Source organism: Tamandua tetradactyla, chromosome 7 (assembly GCF_023851605.1).
Source record: "Tamandua tetradactyla isolate mTamTet1 chromosome 7, mTamTet1.pri, whole genome shotgun sequence".
Lineage (NCBI taxonomy): Eukaryota > Metazoa > Chordata > Mammalia > Pilosa > Myrmecophagidae > Tamandua > Tamandua tetradactyla.
The window spans coordinates 59469166-59488078 of NC_135333.1; the positions used below are offsets into that span (position 1 = coordinate 59469166).

General features: G+C 37.2%; 1 protein-coding gene across 3 annotated transcripts in view; it reads left to right on the forward strand.

The window, feature by feature from the left end:
- Positions 1-11769, forward strand: part of LOC143691274 (aldo-keto reductase family 1 member C23-like protein) — a 460654-nt gene extending 448885 nt beyond the window's left edge. Inside the window, exons 4-6 of one of the 3 annotated variants that reach the window (XR_013179434.1) lie at positions 3119-3272; positions 6192-6340; positions 11250-11769. Coding sequence is in view for 1 of the 3 variants with exons in the window: in XM_077169528.1 (XP_077025643.1) it covers positions 6192-6311 (120 nt within the window). In the remaining 2 variants the exon portion in view is untranslated. Of the gene's footprint in view, positions 1-3118; positions 3273-6191; positions 6341-7751; positions 7825-11249 lie in introns of all 3 variants that reach the window. The other 2 variants (XR_013179433.1, XM_077169528.1) reach the window with 2 other exon arrangements.
- Positions 11770-18913: the final 7144 nt, after the last annotated feature.

Consider the following 18913-nt stretch of genomic DNA (forward strand, 5'->3'; position numbering starts at 1 on the left):
GATATGAGTAATATGAAAAGTAGTACAAAATTTACAAAATCACTTTCCTGTATAAGCGGGACCATTGTCCATTTTTATAGACCGTGGGCATCCCATAAGAGCAAAGGCATTAAATAAATGTGATCAACCATGGCAGAATTGTTCTCCAGATTGTGTGGTAGTCCAGTTGAAATGAGAAAAGGTGTCGATAATAACATGTATGTATTGCATTTTACCAAAATGTGAAATATGAGTTACATCCATTTGCCATAGTTCATTTGCTTTTTGACCTTGAGAATTAGCCCCTGATGCAAATGGGAGTGCATTTAAAGGTCCACATGTGGGACAAGTCCAAACAATGTCCTGAGCTTGCTGTTTAGATAAAGATGGAAATTCCTTTTGCAGCCCTTTGTTATTAATATGAGTCAATTTGTGAAATATCATGAGATCTTGAATTCCCCCCACAAAAGTATCTGCTTGCTGATTTTGTAATGACAAAGGACTCGGAAGATTAGTATGAGCTCTTACATGCATGATAAAAAGGGAATTAATTCAACTTCTGACTAATGTTTTTAAATGTAAAAACATTCAGGATAATTCATCTCCTTCAAACAAAGAAGCTGTCTCAGTGTGAGTAACTGTCAGACATATTCAGACTCAGAAACAATATTGAGAGATTGTGGAAAATTTTGCAATACTTGAATTACAGCTGCTAATTCAGTGCACTGGGCTGAGGTATAAGGTGTTTTCCAACTTTCGTTTTCCCCTGGGGTGACATATGCAGCCTGTCCATTTCTACTACCATCAGTAAAGATGGTAATGGCTCCCTGTAGTGGGGAAGCCCTAACAATTTTAGGCAAACTCCACCGTGTTCTTTTTAGAAATTGTAAAAGTTTTGACATAGGCAAATGATTATCAATTTGTCCTTTAAAATCGCTTAATGCTATTTGCCAAGAGGTATTGAAGATAAATAGACTTTGAACTTCTTCCTTTGTGAAATCACACACTATGCGATTAGGATCGTGACCTCTTAATTGATTAATATCTTTGGCGACCTTTGGCTATTAAAGAGATGATTTTTTGCAGATATGTGTTTAAACATTTTTGTTGCTTATTTAGTAAAGAAATCCATTCCAAAACACCATCTTGCCAAAATAAGCCTGTGGGAGATTGCAAGGTAAAGAAAATAATAAAATCAACAGGTTTTTCTAAATCTTTTTGAACAATCTGTCCTTCTTGAATGCGTTGTTCAATTATTTGTAATCTTGTTCAGCCGCAGCTGTTAACAGCCTTTTGCTTAATAAATCAGAATCTCCTTGTAAAACATCAAACAGGTTCTGTAACATATAATTAGGAATCCCTAAAGTGGGTCTAATCCAGTTAATATCTCCTAACAGTTTTTGAAAATCATTTGAAGTTTGTAAATTATCCCATATTAATTGTATTTTTTGAGGAATTATTTTATTAGCAGCTATTTGCATTCCTAAGTATAGGTAAGGCTCAGTCTTTTGAATCTTTTCTGGAGCTATTTGTAGCCCATATTGAGGTAAAATTTTTGTAATAGCACTGAAAACCTTTTCTAAAGAGTCATCATTGTCACGTGCAACTAAAATATTATGCATATAATGAATGAGAAGGCCTTTTTACATTCATTATTAGCATTATCAAAAGCTAATGTTATTAAAATTAAATCACAGGCTTCAGGTATTTGTACAGTTTTTTGAATCGTATTTGTTACTCGTGCCACAAATTCAACATATGGTCATTATTTCCTTGAATTATTTTAGCAAAAGTTAAAGCAGGCTGTCCAGGTGCAGAAATTCTTTGCCTAGCTGCAAGGCAGGCCATTCTGTCTTGGATGATAGCTCTATCATTGTATTGTAACTGCCTTTCAGTACCTGCCCATTGGCCAGAGCCCATGATTTGTTCTGCCATTATTAACACTGGAGGTTGGTCATTAACATTCCTCCTGGCCAATTGATTAGCGTCATCAGTCCACCATGTTTTAAATTGTAGAAATTTGATGGAATTTAAAACAATTCTGGCTAGCATCTCCCAGTCCCAAGGAATTAATCTATCTCATGAGCCATGCCCTGGATTAAACCTGTAGTATATGGAGAATTCACTCTATACTGGGCACAAGCTTGTTTCAAATCTTTTAACAATTTAAAAGGAATTGGCTCATGATGAAATTCTAATGTACCCTGAGGATTATTTTGATCAGGAGGCAAGTGATTAATTGTCACAGGAAAAGCTGATAAAAGTTGTACTGCCACCAAGTCCCCTTACTGAGATCCCTATAGTCGATATTTCATTATAGGTATTTTAGGTTTAGGCTTTGGTACTATTACATGATTCATATATATCGCTGAATTGCTAGTATCTGTAAAAAATGGATTCTGAGGAGGCTGTGAAATTAAGGGACTGGGCATAGGGGCAGAAGGTGGATTGCAAATTTGTTCAGGGAATAAGGGATTTTGTTAATAAAAAGTAGACACAATAGTAGCTTTTGCTTGATAAAAATTTGGTAAGTCTTGAGGGTAAGTGAAACTAGCCTTATTTAGAAAAGGGTTGGTATGGACTGTGATGTAAGAACACTGAGAGTGCATAGATTTATCATCTTCCTCATCTGTCCTTATACCGTCCTCCTCACTGAGTTTCATTTCCTTTTCATTTATATCTGCAGTCGCAGTCATGTGTTCTCGGGAAAAAATCAGTTTCCCTGTCTTCACTTTCTGAGTGTAAGGGATCTAATGCTGCAGCTATTTGATGACACAATGCTCATACTAATAATGGGACAGTCTCCCTATTTTGATAAAGCCTTACGAAGAGCCTTCATAACCAAATGCCATTGCTTTAAATTTAAATCATTATGACCCTCAGGGCAAAGCCAATAACAAGGTTTTTGAGTGAGATTAAATAAGCTTAATAATTCAGATGCTTTAACAGAGTCCCCAGCAACTTCTAGCAATGTTTTCAACACACAAGCAATACTCCTCCAGTGGCCCATTGTGATTGCCCTTTACCCTGATGCTACAAGAAAATGCTTACTTACCAATATGACTCAAGTCCTCTTCTATTGGCTGGACTAACATCCCTCTAACGGAGACTTTTCCTTGGTTCCTTAATATTGTTTCAGAGTCTTCTTCTTTGTGCCCCATATTGGGCACCAGATGTCCCTTCTAATAGACCGGAGCTCAAAGGATATTAAGGAATGATGAGAAAGTGACAGGATCAGGGGTCTGAAGATTAGTGACAACAGATCCTGCTTATATACTACAGGGTGACAAAAGGTATGTGTGCATTTCATGAGGAAACCAAGTGTTTATCTTTTAGTGCTCTCTTCTTTTATACTTAAGATAACCATTTTGGGGTTAACAAACATTCTCTTAATCCCAAACTCTTCTCCATAAAGCAGAATACAATCTCCACAGTTTACTGCCTGTGGAGAGCCGCCTCCCGGGTTGGGCCTAGTGGTCGCACTGCAGCCTGCTCTAGAGTTCCCCCCGCCCATCGAGTGAGTAAAGATGGTGCCCGCATCCTGTTTCCGCGTATGACGTACGCGCCCACCAACCCTATCTTCCAATCACCTCTGTATACGTGGCACTAACCTATTGGGTTTGGGCACAGTATATAAGAGGTTACCCGGACAGGGTGGGTGGAGACGACCCACAGGGAGCCGTGCCTGACGGCCGCATAGAGGTTGTTCCCCCGCGGGGTATCTTGTCCCGCGCGGAACCTGTAACAGAGAATGCAAGCTTAACTCCAGTAAAGGTCTGTGCTTACAACTGCTACGTGTCTTGGATCTGTGTTTCTCACCAGCGCGGATTTGTCTGCGTCTCTCTGTCTCTCCTCATTGTCTCACCCGCCGGCCGGGGGCTTGACGCTGAGCGAGAAGTCGCGGACAACTGCCACTACCACCCTGACATCAGCTGCTCCCAACAAATTCCACAGGTCTTATTTTAACCCTTGCTCCTACGCTGCTTTTTGCTCTTTTGTATGTTAGGGTAGACAGAATGAAATACCTGAAATCTCTGAACCATGATCCAGCTGCCTTGATGATTTCTGATAATGATTATATATCTTTTATCTTGTGCCCCTGGGATTGTAAAACCTTGTGACTAACCTTCATTTTTACCCATTTATCCAGTTTTTGATCTTAGAGTCTTGTGATCACTGAAAACTGTCCCTAATGTTTATTAATGAGGGGTCTTGGGTCAGCCCAGAATGAACGCACATAACTTTTATTTTTAAAAGTTGAACACTACAGTTGGGGGTCATCTTTGCACTTAGGGTATTGCCTTAGTGTTGTTCAAAATTCTGCTGAAGAAAAAAGAAAGAAAGCTATCTCAGCTTTCTTAAAGGGTGAGAGGCAATGGATAGCAATCATCATTGTATATAAAAATGATGGTCACTTCATTCCTATACTGGGATTTGGCACCTGTGCACCTGCAGAGGTAACAGTAGAGGACCTGAGTTGGAAGGAGTAAATGAAAATAGTCAGAAGGATGAATGTTGCCCACCTGGATTGTCATAGAACTCAGACATATTTGGTCTTGGTTCCACCAGGCTAGAGCCATTGCAAGGATAAAGTGAGAATAAGGACAGTCTTTAGTCAGTGCTGTAGGGTTTTGTACTGTGGTTACTTAGGAATTATCCTGGGCCTGGCTTTCCTCCTACTTCCATCTGTTTAGAAGAAATGAACCTCAGCAGGCAGGGCACTTGCTTTCACCTGCCTGCTTTGAGATAGAGTGTAATGAAGAGCTTCTCTGTACATTTCTATTATTTAAGGATCTTTACTCCTACCAAGTAAACATGGGCCAGAGAAGTCTGCATGGTGACTCCACTTCTCTTTCTGCTGGCAAATTTGCTGAAAAGGAAGTATGAACTCATTTTAAATGAAAGGCTACCTCACAAGGGCAGGTCTTCAGTTTTAGGTCCTTGTTAAAATAACTATGTTGTAAGGAAATAGAATTGCTCCTTTCACTTGAAAGGTGGCTCAGTGGGAAGTGAGAACATTTGCATTCCAAAGTTTTCTTTCTCCTACTTACTCCTTAACTGTGTAACATATGATTATTTAGTCAAGTTATTGACCTCTTTTACTCATCTGTAAAATAGGCAGGAATTTTTAACAGACATTTTGAAGAACAGGGACAGGTCTTGTTCTCTTTTAGTCAGGCAAAGCAGAATGAAGAAGATGGAAAGGTCATGGATACTACTGAGGCTTCAGCTTTGTAAATCTCCACATGCTTGATGCCTAAGAAAAAGCATGTGGGGGAGCAGCAGAAGTAGTTGGGGCTCAGTACCTAATTTCTTGTAATCATTTTAGAATAAAAGAGAGCTTTTCATATACTTAACAGCAAAATAAAGAAGATGTGTTTCTATTGTAAACCTATATCCTCAGAGTGTACATTTTACTCCTGATATATAGTCTTCTCATGTGGCTAGAGTGAATGTGAAGAAAAGAATTAACCAGCAGACATTTATCCTTATAACTGATTGTGTACAAGCATCACTATTGACTGGAGTGTGTGAACTTGAATTTCACCAGGTGTCAGCCATTCTTCTCTTTGATAACAGTGGGTGCCTGTGCTTAAAGTGTCTTTACAAGCAATGACATTTATGATGAATTTCTGCTTTCTTTAAGAGAAACTGGGAATTTGTTAAGTGCTGGGCCCTATGAGCCTCTGTGATCAGCCACCTCACAAAAGTCTGGTCATTGAGTCTGTAACAAGCATCCCTGGTAGACAATATTTCCCATGAATTGTCATTGTTTGAAATTGGAGGAATCAAGTGTGTTCAATATGCCATGACTGGAGGAGGACTCTTGGACTTCTGTGCCTGATTCCTGTGTACTTTACATATGCACATTTTTTCTGTTTCCTTATTTTACTTTGTATCTTTTCACTGTAATACATCACAGCTGTGAGGACTCCTATATTCACAATCTGAACCTGAGGTTGGTCTTGGGGTCTTTCAAAGCAATGAACATCCATTCCAATTTTCCTAGAATGAGGGTGATCCTGGGATGCATGGCTTTCCAAATTAAATCTTGAAAATTACCAGGCAAACTAGAACAAATTGTTCACCCTACCTACATGGAGAACTAACACAAGACATGAAAGAATGATTGATTCTGGTGAAGGCCACTGTTGGGGCATGGCTATCTGCCAATCAAATAGATCTCAAATTTCTGCCTTTGTTGCTCTTAGGTTCCTAAGAGTGAAGCAGAGGAGGCTACCAAGAGAGTTATTGATGCTGGGCTTATTTGTACAAAAATGAGGAGGAGGTTGGACTGGCCATCTGAAGCAAGATTGCAGATAGCACGGTGAAAAGGGAAGATATATTCTACAATTCAAAGGTATATGCTGTATAAAGGTGTGTGTGAGCACATTTCTGAAATGTCATTGTGCATGGAAAATGGAATGATATGATTGATGGAGTAGCTGTTTTTGGAATTGCTTTATTTGCACAACTTTTATTCACACACATATTATGGGTTTATAGTCATCGCTATGTTCACATGTTGTGACTCTTTTTTAAAGTATAAACACTTTACTTTTCTGGGCCTCAGCCCAAACCCAAATTCATGTACTTTATCATGAAGCATAGCATCAGACAGATCTGTGATCACATGATGACTTTACCTTTCATTGGTATGACTTGGTCTAATTTCTTAACGTTCTGAATCTTGATTCTCTCACTTTTCAATAAAAGAGAGCAATGTAAGAGATCTATCTGAGTAATAATAAGACATTAATGGGGTGAGGGTGCAAGGGTAGCTCCATAGTAGAAGTCTTGCCTGGCATGCAGGAGACCTGGGTTCAATTTCCAAACCCTACACTACCACTTCCCACCTTCTCACCACCCCCCAAGAAAGGCATTGGTAGGGTTCTTGGACTATCTCAGCACATATCACCATTTAAACTAATTTTCCCCTTCAGTTATATATGCAAAAGCAGTACTAAACAGTCATTCTACAGGGCTTTATGAAGATGAACTAGATAAATTGCCAACAAATTATCATAAACTCTCTAGAATACTAATCAGATAATGGACCAATCATTAATTGGTAATGATCCTTATCTCTTGAGTTGTGAGCTTCCAATATTCAGTAGATGTAGTGACAACATACTCAAAATTAATAGAGAATCTATGAATATCTTATGAAAAGAGAAACCAGCCTAAAAGGAAACTTTTTCCCTGAGGTGATGAAGTGCTCAAGTAGTAGAAAAGTATGTAAATACTGCCTAAAGTAACCAATAATGGAGTTAAAATTCAAGTTCTTGAAAAAGCTGTGTGGAAACACTTTGACTGGTATCTTAATAGAATTCTCCCTGCATGGCTATATTTTCAGTGTTCTTCACACACTATGTCAAATTTCCCATATGTGCTGGCTTGAAGGGATGTACGTACCCTAGAAAAGCCATGTTTTAATCCTAATCCACAAAGACAACAAATGGACTGTGTTTTCAGATGAAGGAGAGACATTTCCAAAATGTAAGGAGCAAACAAAGTAACATAAGTCCACTATGTGTCCTTGTTAGAATCTTGGACAAATATATTTATTGATCATATCACAGATTTAAGAGATTATGGGAAGCCTGTTTCTGAAGACATTCCATACACAAAGCACTTTCTAAAAATTAATCTCTGGAAATATCACCAAACTCATGGAGCCATAGTGTCCCAGGTCTAGATAGCCCTGACAACACAATTTAAGGCAAAGGCATGAACTGGTGAGCTCCCTATAATTATTGATTCTTTTCCAGTCTAGGAAGGATGTCTTTTCTAAAGAAGAACATGGAAAATGTGTATTTGACACAGTAGATCTCTGTACACCTGGTGAGTGCTTTCCTCAGAGGAGTGAGCTCAAACATGAAAGTGAAGAGAGAGTGTGTTTTAGATAGCTAAAGCTGCTGAAATGCAATATGCCAGAAATGGGCTGGCTTTTAACAATGGAGGTATACTAGATTACAATATTACAGTTCTGAGGCCATGAAAATGTCCAAATCAAGGCATCTACAATACAATACCTGGACTTCTATGTCAAATGGCAAGGCACATGGGGATCTCTGCTGGTCCCTCCCTTTTCTTTCAGGCTTTGTTGCTTTCAAGTTCTTCCTTACATGGATTTATCTCTGAGCTTCCTCAGCATCTGTGTCTTTTTCTCGGTACTTCTGTGACTTTTTCTGTGTCTTCCTTTGAATTTCATCCTCTTTTAAAGGACCCCAGTAAGAGGATTAAGACCCAACAGGGGCAAGCCTCAACTGAAATAACCTAATTCCAAGGTACTACCCATAATAGGTTTATACCCACAGGAATGGATTATTTCAAAGAACATGATCTTCTGTGGTCCATAAAGCCTCCAAACCATATTGCTCTCTCTCTCACCAGTGATAACTGATTATCCCTAGATGGCCCTCAGGTGCAATGCTCTCAAATTTAGAATCAGGTATTGGAGAAAAGATCCCAAAGGTCTCTTGAAGGGCTAACATTGTACTTGTTCTTTACTAGCAGTTTCTTGGTCATGCAGCATGTCCTTCTTTCAGAAAAGAAGCTGACACCTCACCACAGCCATTAAGTTTGGGCATAAGCAGAAAAACCTTCTCCTGGATGATGGAGGAAGAAAATGTGCTATCAGCTCTAGAGGAGTACAAGTAGTGGGATTTAGAATTATATTCATATTATCACTTTCATCAATCATGTGTTCCCAGGACAAGTGAGCATGAGGTGCACATAGAATTTCAGGGAAGCTATAGGAATTTGGAACATAAAATGCAGCCCTACCTCCAGCCAAAGCCTCCATGAGTAAGAGAATGAGGTGAGAATAAGAAGTGGAAGTTTGATGCCCCATCTCACACTTTCACAAACTGAAATTAAGTGTTTTGAAAAAAATCCTACTTTCTTTATGAACTGGGATTCTTAGGAATCTTAATTACCATAAAGTAGGTAGCAGTTTTACCTCTGCAACCAACTTTCATTGATAAGTTTAATCAGAAAAATAAAGTCCTGTTAAATCTAAGACCAACAATGTCCTACACTTTATCTATTGTCCCATCTCTCCCATCAAATACCCATTGTCTGACCACACTCCTGTTTCTCACCCTATACTATGTGGCACACTATCCACTGAACTTCTATTGTTTTACCATTTCTCAGCTATTTCTTTCTATAATCCAGCTGAAGGCATGCTGACAGCTTTGCTATATGCAGTCCACCATACATACACTTGAGTTATGACATTTATCTAAGAATCTATCATTAAGAAAGTACTTATAAGTAGCTAATATATATATGGGAAATAGGGACAAATCATCTCTGCCCTTTATATGCATGCCAATGGACACAGATAGAAAGCAAAAAAAAAAAGAAAGTAAAAGGGCAAACATGAGTTTTTTAGATGGTGATAAGTTATGTGGAGAACAGTAAAGCAAGGAAAAGAGGATGGGGTATGTCATGGGGGAGGCAACTGGGGGATTTGTAGTTTTATCAGCAACAAAGTGAGATCCTCACATAGATGGAGACATCTGAGTAGAGATGCGCAATGATAGCTGAGTACAGGGCACAGCTATGGGAATCCCATCCTGGAGAGGGACCAGAATGTTCAAAGGCCTTATGGGCTTGACTGCTTGTGACCAAACAACATTAAGATCACCCCTTGGACTGGAAGATGAAAGACTGGGATGAAGCCAGAGAACAAGTGGCACATAAGATCATGGAGGGCCGGTTAGGAAGGATTTTAATTCATTCACTATGATATTGAAGTCTTAGAGGATTTTTGAACTGGTTTGTTTTTTAACTTGAGCACATTTTATTTGTGCTAAAACAGTAGCTACTGGCAATATGAGGGTATTTAAATTTAGATAAATTATAAATCATTGATATGAAAAAGGTCAGTACTTCAGTCATAAATATCAAATGGGTGAATACCCATTTTTGTCTTATGGTCCCCATGTAGGAAGGGTGACCATAATGACAGAAAGTTCTATAGAAGAGCACTGTATCTATATGCTATGGACTACAGTCTAAAAGGCTAGAGGCATTCCAAATGCCTCCTAGAAGCTGCACGTCCAGTTAGGAGGAATTTGGAATGATTAAGAAGCCTGAAGATGGTATTTGCAGAATATGGGCATTAAAAGTGGGGCTAACTAACTGGCTTGCGGACCAATCCTGAAGACAGAAATGACAGAGTTTTCTGCTGGAATGGATGAGGCATGTGAAACAATGAGAAAGACTGATGAACTCTGAGTTCCTTGAGCTGAACAAATGGGAAAGGGGAGCTGGTACTCACTGAGAAGGCTAGGACTCACAAGAGGAAGTGGTTAGGGGAGAAAATCGGTAGCTCTGTTTTGGACTTGTTCAGTATGAGATGCCTATTCAGACATCCTCATATACATGTTGAGTGGCAGGTGAATCTAGGAGTCTATAAATATTAAGGCATGGGATAGGTCTAAGATAGAGATATCAACTTAAGGCTTCCAATCCCAACACAATTCCTTAACAGCTACCTGATCTTATTTTCAGTCTTACTTGTTCACACTCACTCTTACATACTTATTGGATCCCTTACTATACGCAACTCATTCCAAATCATTTTCACCCACCCAATTAAGTACAATATAGATTGTACTTAAACCATAAATCATTTCACCCACTCAATTAAGTACAATATAGATTGTACTTAAAGTATAAATCTGAATAAGATCACTTGAGAATGAGAGCACATAGAGAAGTGATAAGTTTTGAAGCTTGAACCCAGGAGCTTCCAATATTAGAACTGAGAAAGTGAAACTGTAGCATGAGAAAAATCCAGAGGATCAGGAGGTCCACCAAAATACTTCAGTACCTGTAAGAACATGATCAAAGTGTTTTAAGGAAAAAAATTATCAAAAGTATCAAATGGTACTGCTAAGTCAAATAAGATAGTCACCATTGGATTGAGCAACTCAGGATCTGGAGGTGCAATAGCAAGGCTTTTATTTGCACTAACTTGTGGGAATGTTAAAGGGAGAAAGGAAGGGGAAGGATTGGTTACTGTGAGTATAAATAGCTTTTTCCCTCAATGTTCATTTTCTTCTAGGGTCATTACTTTCTATTTTATTCATCTCCTTCCCTTTTAGTTTTTTATGATTTTCTTCTTTTAGGCAATCAAAGTCTCCAGCTAAATAGTCATTTCTTGACACTTATTCTTTTAACTGTGTGATCTTTTATCTTTTAATGATCTATAGCCATTTATACAAATTCCTCTCACAGCCTGTTCTTTCCAGGCCCTGGAGAAGTGTGAGGATGCAGGATTGACCAAGTCCATCACCATCCAACTTTGATCATAAGCAGCTATAGATGATTCTGAACAGGCCAGGGCTCAAGTACAAGACCATCTGCAACCAGGTGAGCAGTCCCCTTAGCCCACCAGGACCTTTTCCTTTTCTTTTCTTTACCCCTTCTTCCTGCACTTCTGCCAGATGCCTGTGCATCCTCCCCTCCTGCTCATCTACCCTTTGTGGACCAGAATTTTCTGGAGGGAAGTTCATCTGTCTATAAGGCAGGGATTGAACCCTTATTGTACCCCTCCTTGGTAAAGTCTTAGGTAAATGATGGGGAGACCAGAGTACTAAATTACATGAAAGACTTTAGAGGAAGGGAAACAAGATTAAGGAGGGGTGGAAGAGTTCACAACATCTTTAACAGCAAGGTGGCCATTTGTCTGAGCTTAAAGCAAGGCCAGAGATTGGGTGGGTGAAAATGATTTGGAATGAGTTGTATATAGTAAGGGATCCAGTAAGCATGGAAGAGTGAGTATGAACAAGAAAGACTGAAAATAAGATCAGGTAGGTGTTAAAGAATTGTGTTGGGATTGGAAGCCTTAATCTTTATTTGGTTCTTAACAGAGGAAACATAAATTTGGCAAAAATTAACATGAGGTAATTAAATAATCGTGGTTTGAGATATTATATAATCAGCTTAAGGGGGTGATAAGGTGGAGGAAATCAACTCTAAGGAATTTTGTGTGGGTAGCGAGGGTAAACCTTGTGACTAAATACCAGTCTTGTTCTCCTCTCTTCTTTCTACAGTTAAATTAACTGCTGAAGATATGTATTCTGAGACTGGTTCTTTATTCTAACTTAGCTGTTAAGAACTTGGAGAGGTATATGGACACATGGTATTTGGACAATGTAATTATAAAATCAAAGAATATCTTTTTGTTATAGAGTGATATAGAAGCACGGGTTCAAATAGAAATAGTAAAATTTATTGTGGATGTCGGTTGATTTCATCCTTATTATTTCAAAATTAGAACAATGTAAAATTTAAAATACAACTGCATACATTCCCTTTGTGTATTAGCTAGGTTTCTCTAGAGAAACAGAATCTGCAGGAAATATCTGTAGATACAAAATTCATAAAAGTGTCTCATGTAACCATGGGAATGTAGAGTCCAAAATCTGTAGGGCAGATTTTGTGAAGCTGACGACTCTGATGAAGGGTCTGGATGAACTCCACAGGAGAGACTCACTGGTGGAAGCAAGAAAGAAGACTGACTCTTCTGAATCTTCCATAAAAGCTTTCCAATGATTAGATTAAACATCACTCATTGTGGAAGACATGCCCCTTGGCTGATTACAAATGCAATCAACTATGGATGCAGCCAATGTGATCATGATTTAATTCTATGAAATATTCTTATAGTAACAGACCGGCCAGCACTTTCCCAACTACACAGATGGACACCACCATATGTGGTCAAGCTGACACATGAACCTGACCATGGCACCTTGTGTCATGTTTACGATTTCAAATTAAGTTGTAGATTTGACACTTCACCCCTACATATCTTATATTGCACCCCATAAAGATGAAGATATTCTTCCATGCAGTCACATTCTATGATTATATCTAAGCTAATCCACAATGATTCCTTAATATAATATGTTATCTAGCTCATATTCATATTTCCTCATTTTTTAATCAATAAATCCTTTGCTAGTGATTCTTTTTTAACCAAGTCCATTGTAGCTAAATTTTTTCTTTTTTCTATTTCTTTAAGCTTTTTCAATCCCTAAAAATCACCCCACCCTTTTTATCCTATGATATACTCGCAGATCTTGTCTAATAATTTATCAGATTGTTGCCTTCAGGTGTTAGTCAACTTGAGCCTCTAATCCAGCTTTGTATAACTAGCAGTTATATCTGAAAATTTTATTAGATTCAGGTTAAACAATTTTGTCAAGGAAATTTCACCAGGATGATGAGTCTTGCAAATTACACTCCACTAGGAAAAAATTGAGACTAGATTTCATGGCTTGGTTAAATTACTGGGAGCCAGATCTACTCTATATCATGTGTTTTTCCCTTTACAATTGCTAATAAATATGATGGGTGGAAATTTGGCATTTGGGCAATTTTAGTTTCCTCTGCAACATTTTAACTAATGATTGATATCCATCTAATTCTCTTGCCTAAGATGTTATTTCATTGAGGTTCCAGCTACTAACTGTCTACTGTTGTCACTCCTTTTACATTTCTTAGCTGACTTTTTTATATTAAAAAATTCTTTCATCTACTGAAAACCACAATTGGAATTATTATATGAGATAAATACTTCCTTTATCAGTATTCTGATGAATACTGTAATAATCAGATTCAATGTTGATTATTATTTTTTAAATTCTTTCACTCATCACTATGGACTCATGGATTTCTATTGATTCAAATGTGATAAGGAATGTATCAATCAATATCCATTCAATGATTGTGTCTACCCAACATGGCCAAAGGGATCCTCAAAAAATTGTTCACTTGCCTTAGCATGATATCTTCCTTTCTGCCTTAATTTGTTGCCTAAAGCTCAAGTGGTTCTTTCTTATCTCATATTCAGAATCAGCCATTTCTCCTTGTAGGATTTAAAATGAAGATTGTGCAATGAGTTGCTTTCCTGGAAAATTGTAGTTTTGGCCTTTCCGGTGGGCAGAGATAGAAAATTTACTTTATTTGCAGTTATTAGTTCACATTGATGTTTTCAGTTCTTATTTAACTCTACAGTGTTTTTATTTAAATTCTTTTATTTTTAAACTTTCTCTTACTATCTAAGGTGATTTTTCCTATAATCTAATACATTTCTGTCTTGGCATTCCACAAGTAGAATGTCACCCTTTTCTCAACCAGAGAAAATTGTTTGACTTCTGCAAGTCAAAAGATATTGTGCCTGTTCCCTACAGTGCTCTGGGGTCCCACTGAGATAAAAATTGGCAATGACAGCAATAGGGAGTTTACCAAAAATGCCTTTAGAGAGCAAACATTTTCAATCATATCAAACTTCTCTTCTTGGAGATAACTTTCAATTGTCTGTTTAAATTGTGGGGAGAGTCTTTAGAAATACTTCTTTAAATCTCATAACCCAACCCACTGCTGGTACCTTGTATGTAATTGTTTATAGTTTAGCTACTAATAAATATCTGCATTAAAATCTAAACCTAACCCAAAAAGTGAGACCAAAGGCATAATCTCAAGTCATAATTTTGAAAGTTGAAGTAACATTTTTATAAGCTTCAGTTACTTTATTTGAAAATTCAGGGTCCTATTATGTAACTACTAGGTATGTGAGGGTAGAGTAAAATTACTATCTGAATACATTTTGTAATCTATTGAAACATTACACATTATGCTTATTGATGGAATGAATAGTTTTCATTTGAAACTTGCAAGATTTTCAGCAATATTTTAGAAAAGTTAAAATAAAAAATTATCCAAATATTCCCTTTTTTTTCTTCCCATAAAAGTTTTTGTTACTCTTCTACAGTTCTACCAAGAGAAGAAATAAAGGCATAAGGAAGTAGGAAAGAAAAATTTACAGGTCTGGAACCATAATTTACAAAATGAAGCATACTTGTAAGTGACTAGGATGGCTTGATAAAGCACTAATTGTTGGACCGTACATGTGGGGCTCTGATTTAATGGATCTGGAGTGATGTTCTACAATTTCCATTTCCTAGGTGGTATAGTGCTGCTTGTATAGAACCCACATTTTGAGAAACACTAGACTAGTATAGATTACCTTAATCTGATAGGAGCCTCAAAAAAATTTAATATTGTGCCACAGATATTCAGCCTTCTTGACTTTCTTCCGTGGTGAACCAGAACTTGCCTGTTCTCTTGGATGACCCAGTTATTTGTAATGGGGCAAAAAAGCACAAGCACACCCCAGCCCTCATTGACCTTTGCTACCTGATACAGCGTGGGGTTGTGGTCCTGGCCAAGTCATTCGATGAGAAGCAGATCAAAGAGAAGATGCAGGTGATGAGCAGGGCTGTGGCCAGGAGGCCTCAAAATTATAACCATAGTGTTCTGCTTTGTAAGCATCTCAACACCTCTTTTGGCCATATTGATTCCCTAACATTTCCTATGTACATATGTACCATGTGCATTCACAATAGTTTTCTCCTTTACAACATCAGAAGAATGACATCTGGATGGAGAGAGGATTGGGCAGGAATCAGAAATTTGTGTTCTATCCCCATCTGTGTAATTGAATCTCCAACTTTGCTAAAATGACATCTCATTTTTTGTTATTTCTGAAATAGAGGAATTGGATAAGTGATCTTCAGTCCCCAGATTTCTAGGATAATGTTACCAGGTCCTGTTTGACAGCTCTGAGCTGGAAGGGACAATCTATCCAAACAGAATGGATTATCCCCAGATTACTGTTTGTCCTGAGAACAATCTGCTCCTCCCTGAGTTCCTACAGGAGGAGTTCCATCAAAGCTAATTGTTCTCATTTCTAATATTTGGCACTTTTAATGATTTGGTTTTTAATATTTTAACAATTTAAACAGTATTAAAAAACATACAGCAATAAGTAACTCTTTCCTGTCTGTTCTTCAGTCTCCCAATTACCCTGTTTCTACAACTCAGTCGCTTCACAGAGATATTCCCTGAGTTTATTCTTGCTTTAGAAATTAATGCAGAATGCTCTGCCCTTTACTTTTTAATTTTGATTTCAGAGGCACAAATTTTCATTTTGATTTGAAAATGTATGAACTTTTGATTTCAGTTATGTGCTGCCAATTTGAGCAGTAAGTTGAGTGCATCAACTTGCTTGCTATAAGCTTTCAAAAAATATTAAATGTTTCATGAACACAAAATTTGTCTAAGATACATATTATACTAAAATAATAACAATGAACTGAAAATCCTAGGACCATTCAGGCTATGAAATAGCACATTGTACTTATCTGATCCTTACCAATCATATTTCCTTACCTCAGAGGTATCTGTTTCTTAAACTTTTTGGTAATTATTTGTTTTCTTGATTATTTTTATAATTTATTACTGAAGAGTATATTTCTTAACAGACCTTTCATTTTGACTATTTTGATCTTGTAGGAATGGACTCAAATTATATTCTTCTACAACTTGCTTCATTTATTTAACATAAAATGTGAGAGTAATCGGGTTGATGCATGAGGTTTTACTTGATTCTTTTTTATATCTCCATAGTGTTGCATTTTCTGAATATACCATAATTTATTTATTAAAATACTTAGGGCCATTTTTGATGTTTGTTTATTTGTGGAGTTTTTTCACCATTTTGAGTGATCCTTCTAGTTACATATTTGCATGTGTCTCCTGGTACACTTTATTCTTATATCTATGAATGGAATGGCTAGAAAATATGATATGAGCAAGTTCACATTTTTTAGTACATCAAAACTTGTGCTAACATTTTCCAGGAAGCATTAGGAAGTAGAAAAATGTAGGGCCAGACAGTAGCACAAAGTGTCAAATTGTCAGATTTATGCATATTCCATAAATCGCTATAAATTAAGATAGATTTTGTAGTGTTTGGTATTATTGAGTTATAATTAGCATACTTTTTTCTTTTAACCAATGCCTAAATGATTACTTCAGATTATTACTCTGGGGAAGGAGGATATATTAGCTTCCAAGTAAGCACAACTGATTAAAAAGAACAGATCTACGTTTCTGAAAACTAGATTGATATTGATGTTCTCTAAGAGAAACAACAATTGAATATTGGTGTATGCTTGTCTTTAGAAATGAATCCTTATTTTAAAATTGAGTTTTGCTGTTTTTTTTTTAAGTTTCCACCTAAAATCATTTTTATACAGCCTCAGGCTCTCTAACAGAACTGTCTGCAGTATATAGTTAGAGAAAATGAAGTCTTTCATTAATTTCCACTTTGAAGTATCTTTTACTTTGGTACTGTTCACATTTTAGGTGTGGTTTTTTTCCATAATATCAACTGTATATGTACTTTTCATGCCCGTATAGAAAACCCCAATCTTCTTTTTCTCCTCAAGAAGTTTTTCAGTGATCATACCTTAGGTATTTCTGAGTATCCTGCTTTCCAGTATAAGGGATATCTTTGTGAGCTTAGAATTACAAGTTTTCTCGAATTATTTATGATCCCAAATCATATGTAAATAGCCTTGCCTGTAGATCTTAGGGAGACCATTTTTAAAGCAGTACTAAAAAAAGTGCTCTATTACCTCAATTTGATATGAGAGTATAGGCTTTGGCAAAGGGAGGAATGAGTTAGAAATAGCTCACAGTATTTCTACAAAAGACGTATTTTACACAATAGTCATAGCTTGCTGTTCTTTCTGACCATTCTAATACATGATTAGTACTTGGTAGTTATTAATGTTGACTTTTGACATCTGGAACTAAGACTCTTAGTAGTTGCTGGTCCACCTCTTTGATGTCATATGCACACAGACCTGTACTCCAAGTGCAACACAATAGCAGCAAAATGTACAGTTAATGGCGGCATCGTAGAGCACAGCCTGAAGGAGTTGGCAAAAGTGCCCTCTGTATGGGGAAGCCAGGGAAACAATGTTGTTTTATACTTGGACTCTGGACTTTGTCAAACAGCTTTTTGAACACCTATGTTTGTTTTGTCAAATGTAAATCAGATAATAAATATGAATATCTTCTTAAATTAAAAAATAAACTTGTGCAATGTGATATTTCCTATGTATACTTTTATGAGCCATATATGAGCTATCACTGTGCTCCACATTCTAGGTAACAGGCAATATTGTTAATTTTCATTTTTTGGCCAGTCGCTGGGACTGGTAGAACCCATCATTGTGATTTTTTTTCATTTCTCTGAATGAAATGAATACAAGTTCTGAATACTAATGGAGCTTACTTTGCCCAGTTTTATAAAGTTTTTATTACTTTTTATATATGCTCTTAGGTACCATTAGCTATTGCTTACTAGTCCATTACATCAAAACTTAGATGCCTAATACAAAAAAAAATTATGTTACTCATAGCTTTGGATTCATGATTTTGCTGTGCTCAGCTGAACAGTTCTCATTGGGATGTCTTCTCAATTGCTTGTCAAGTTCAGGGCATCCAGGAATCTCTGCTTCTTGAGATTGACTGCTATTTTCAGGCATGACTTCACTCCCCTCCACATAGTTTTTCATCCTCTAGCCAACCAGCCCAGGCTTTACATCATGACAGTGCAATTTCCCAATGGACTGAGTAAGTGCATTCAAAGCCCTATCTGATCTATGCTGAGTCTTTATCTGAGATAGTTTTTATGTATTTTTCTATCTGATTTCATTTGTGCCCCCAGCCCTCCTCTATCATTCTCACATTCAGCTTCATTCAGTGTTTTAACATAATTGTATTACAGTTAGGTAGTATTGTGCTGTCCATTTCTGAGTTTTTACATTCAGTCCTGTTGCACAATCTTTATCCCTTCAGCTCCAATTACCCAATATCTTACCCTATTTCTATCTCCTGTTGGTCTCTGTTACCAATGAAATTCTCCAAGTTTATTCATTAATGTCAGTTCATATCGGTGAGACCATACAGAATTTGCCCTTTTGTTTCTGGCTAATCTCACTCAGCATAATGCCCTTAAGGTCCGTCCATGTTGTTACATACTTCATAACTT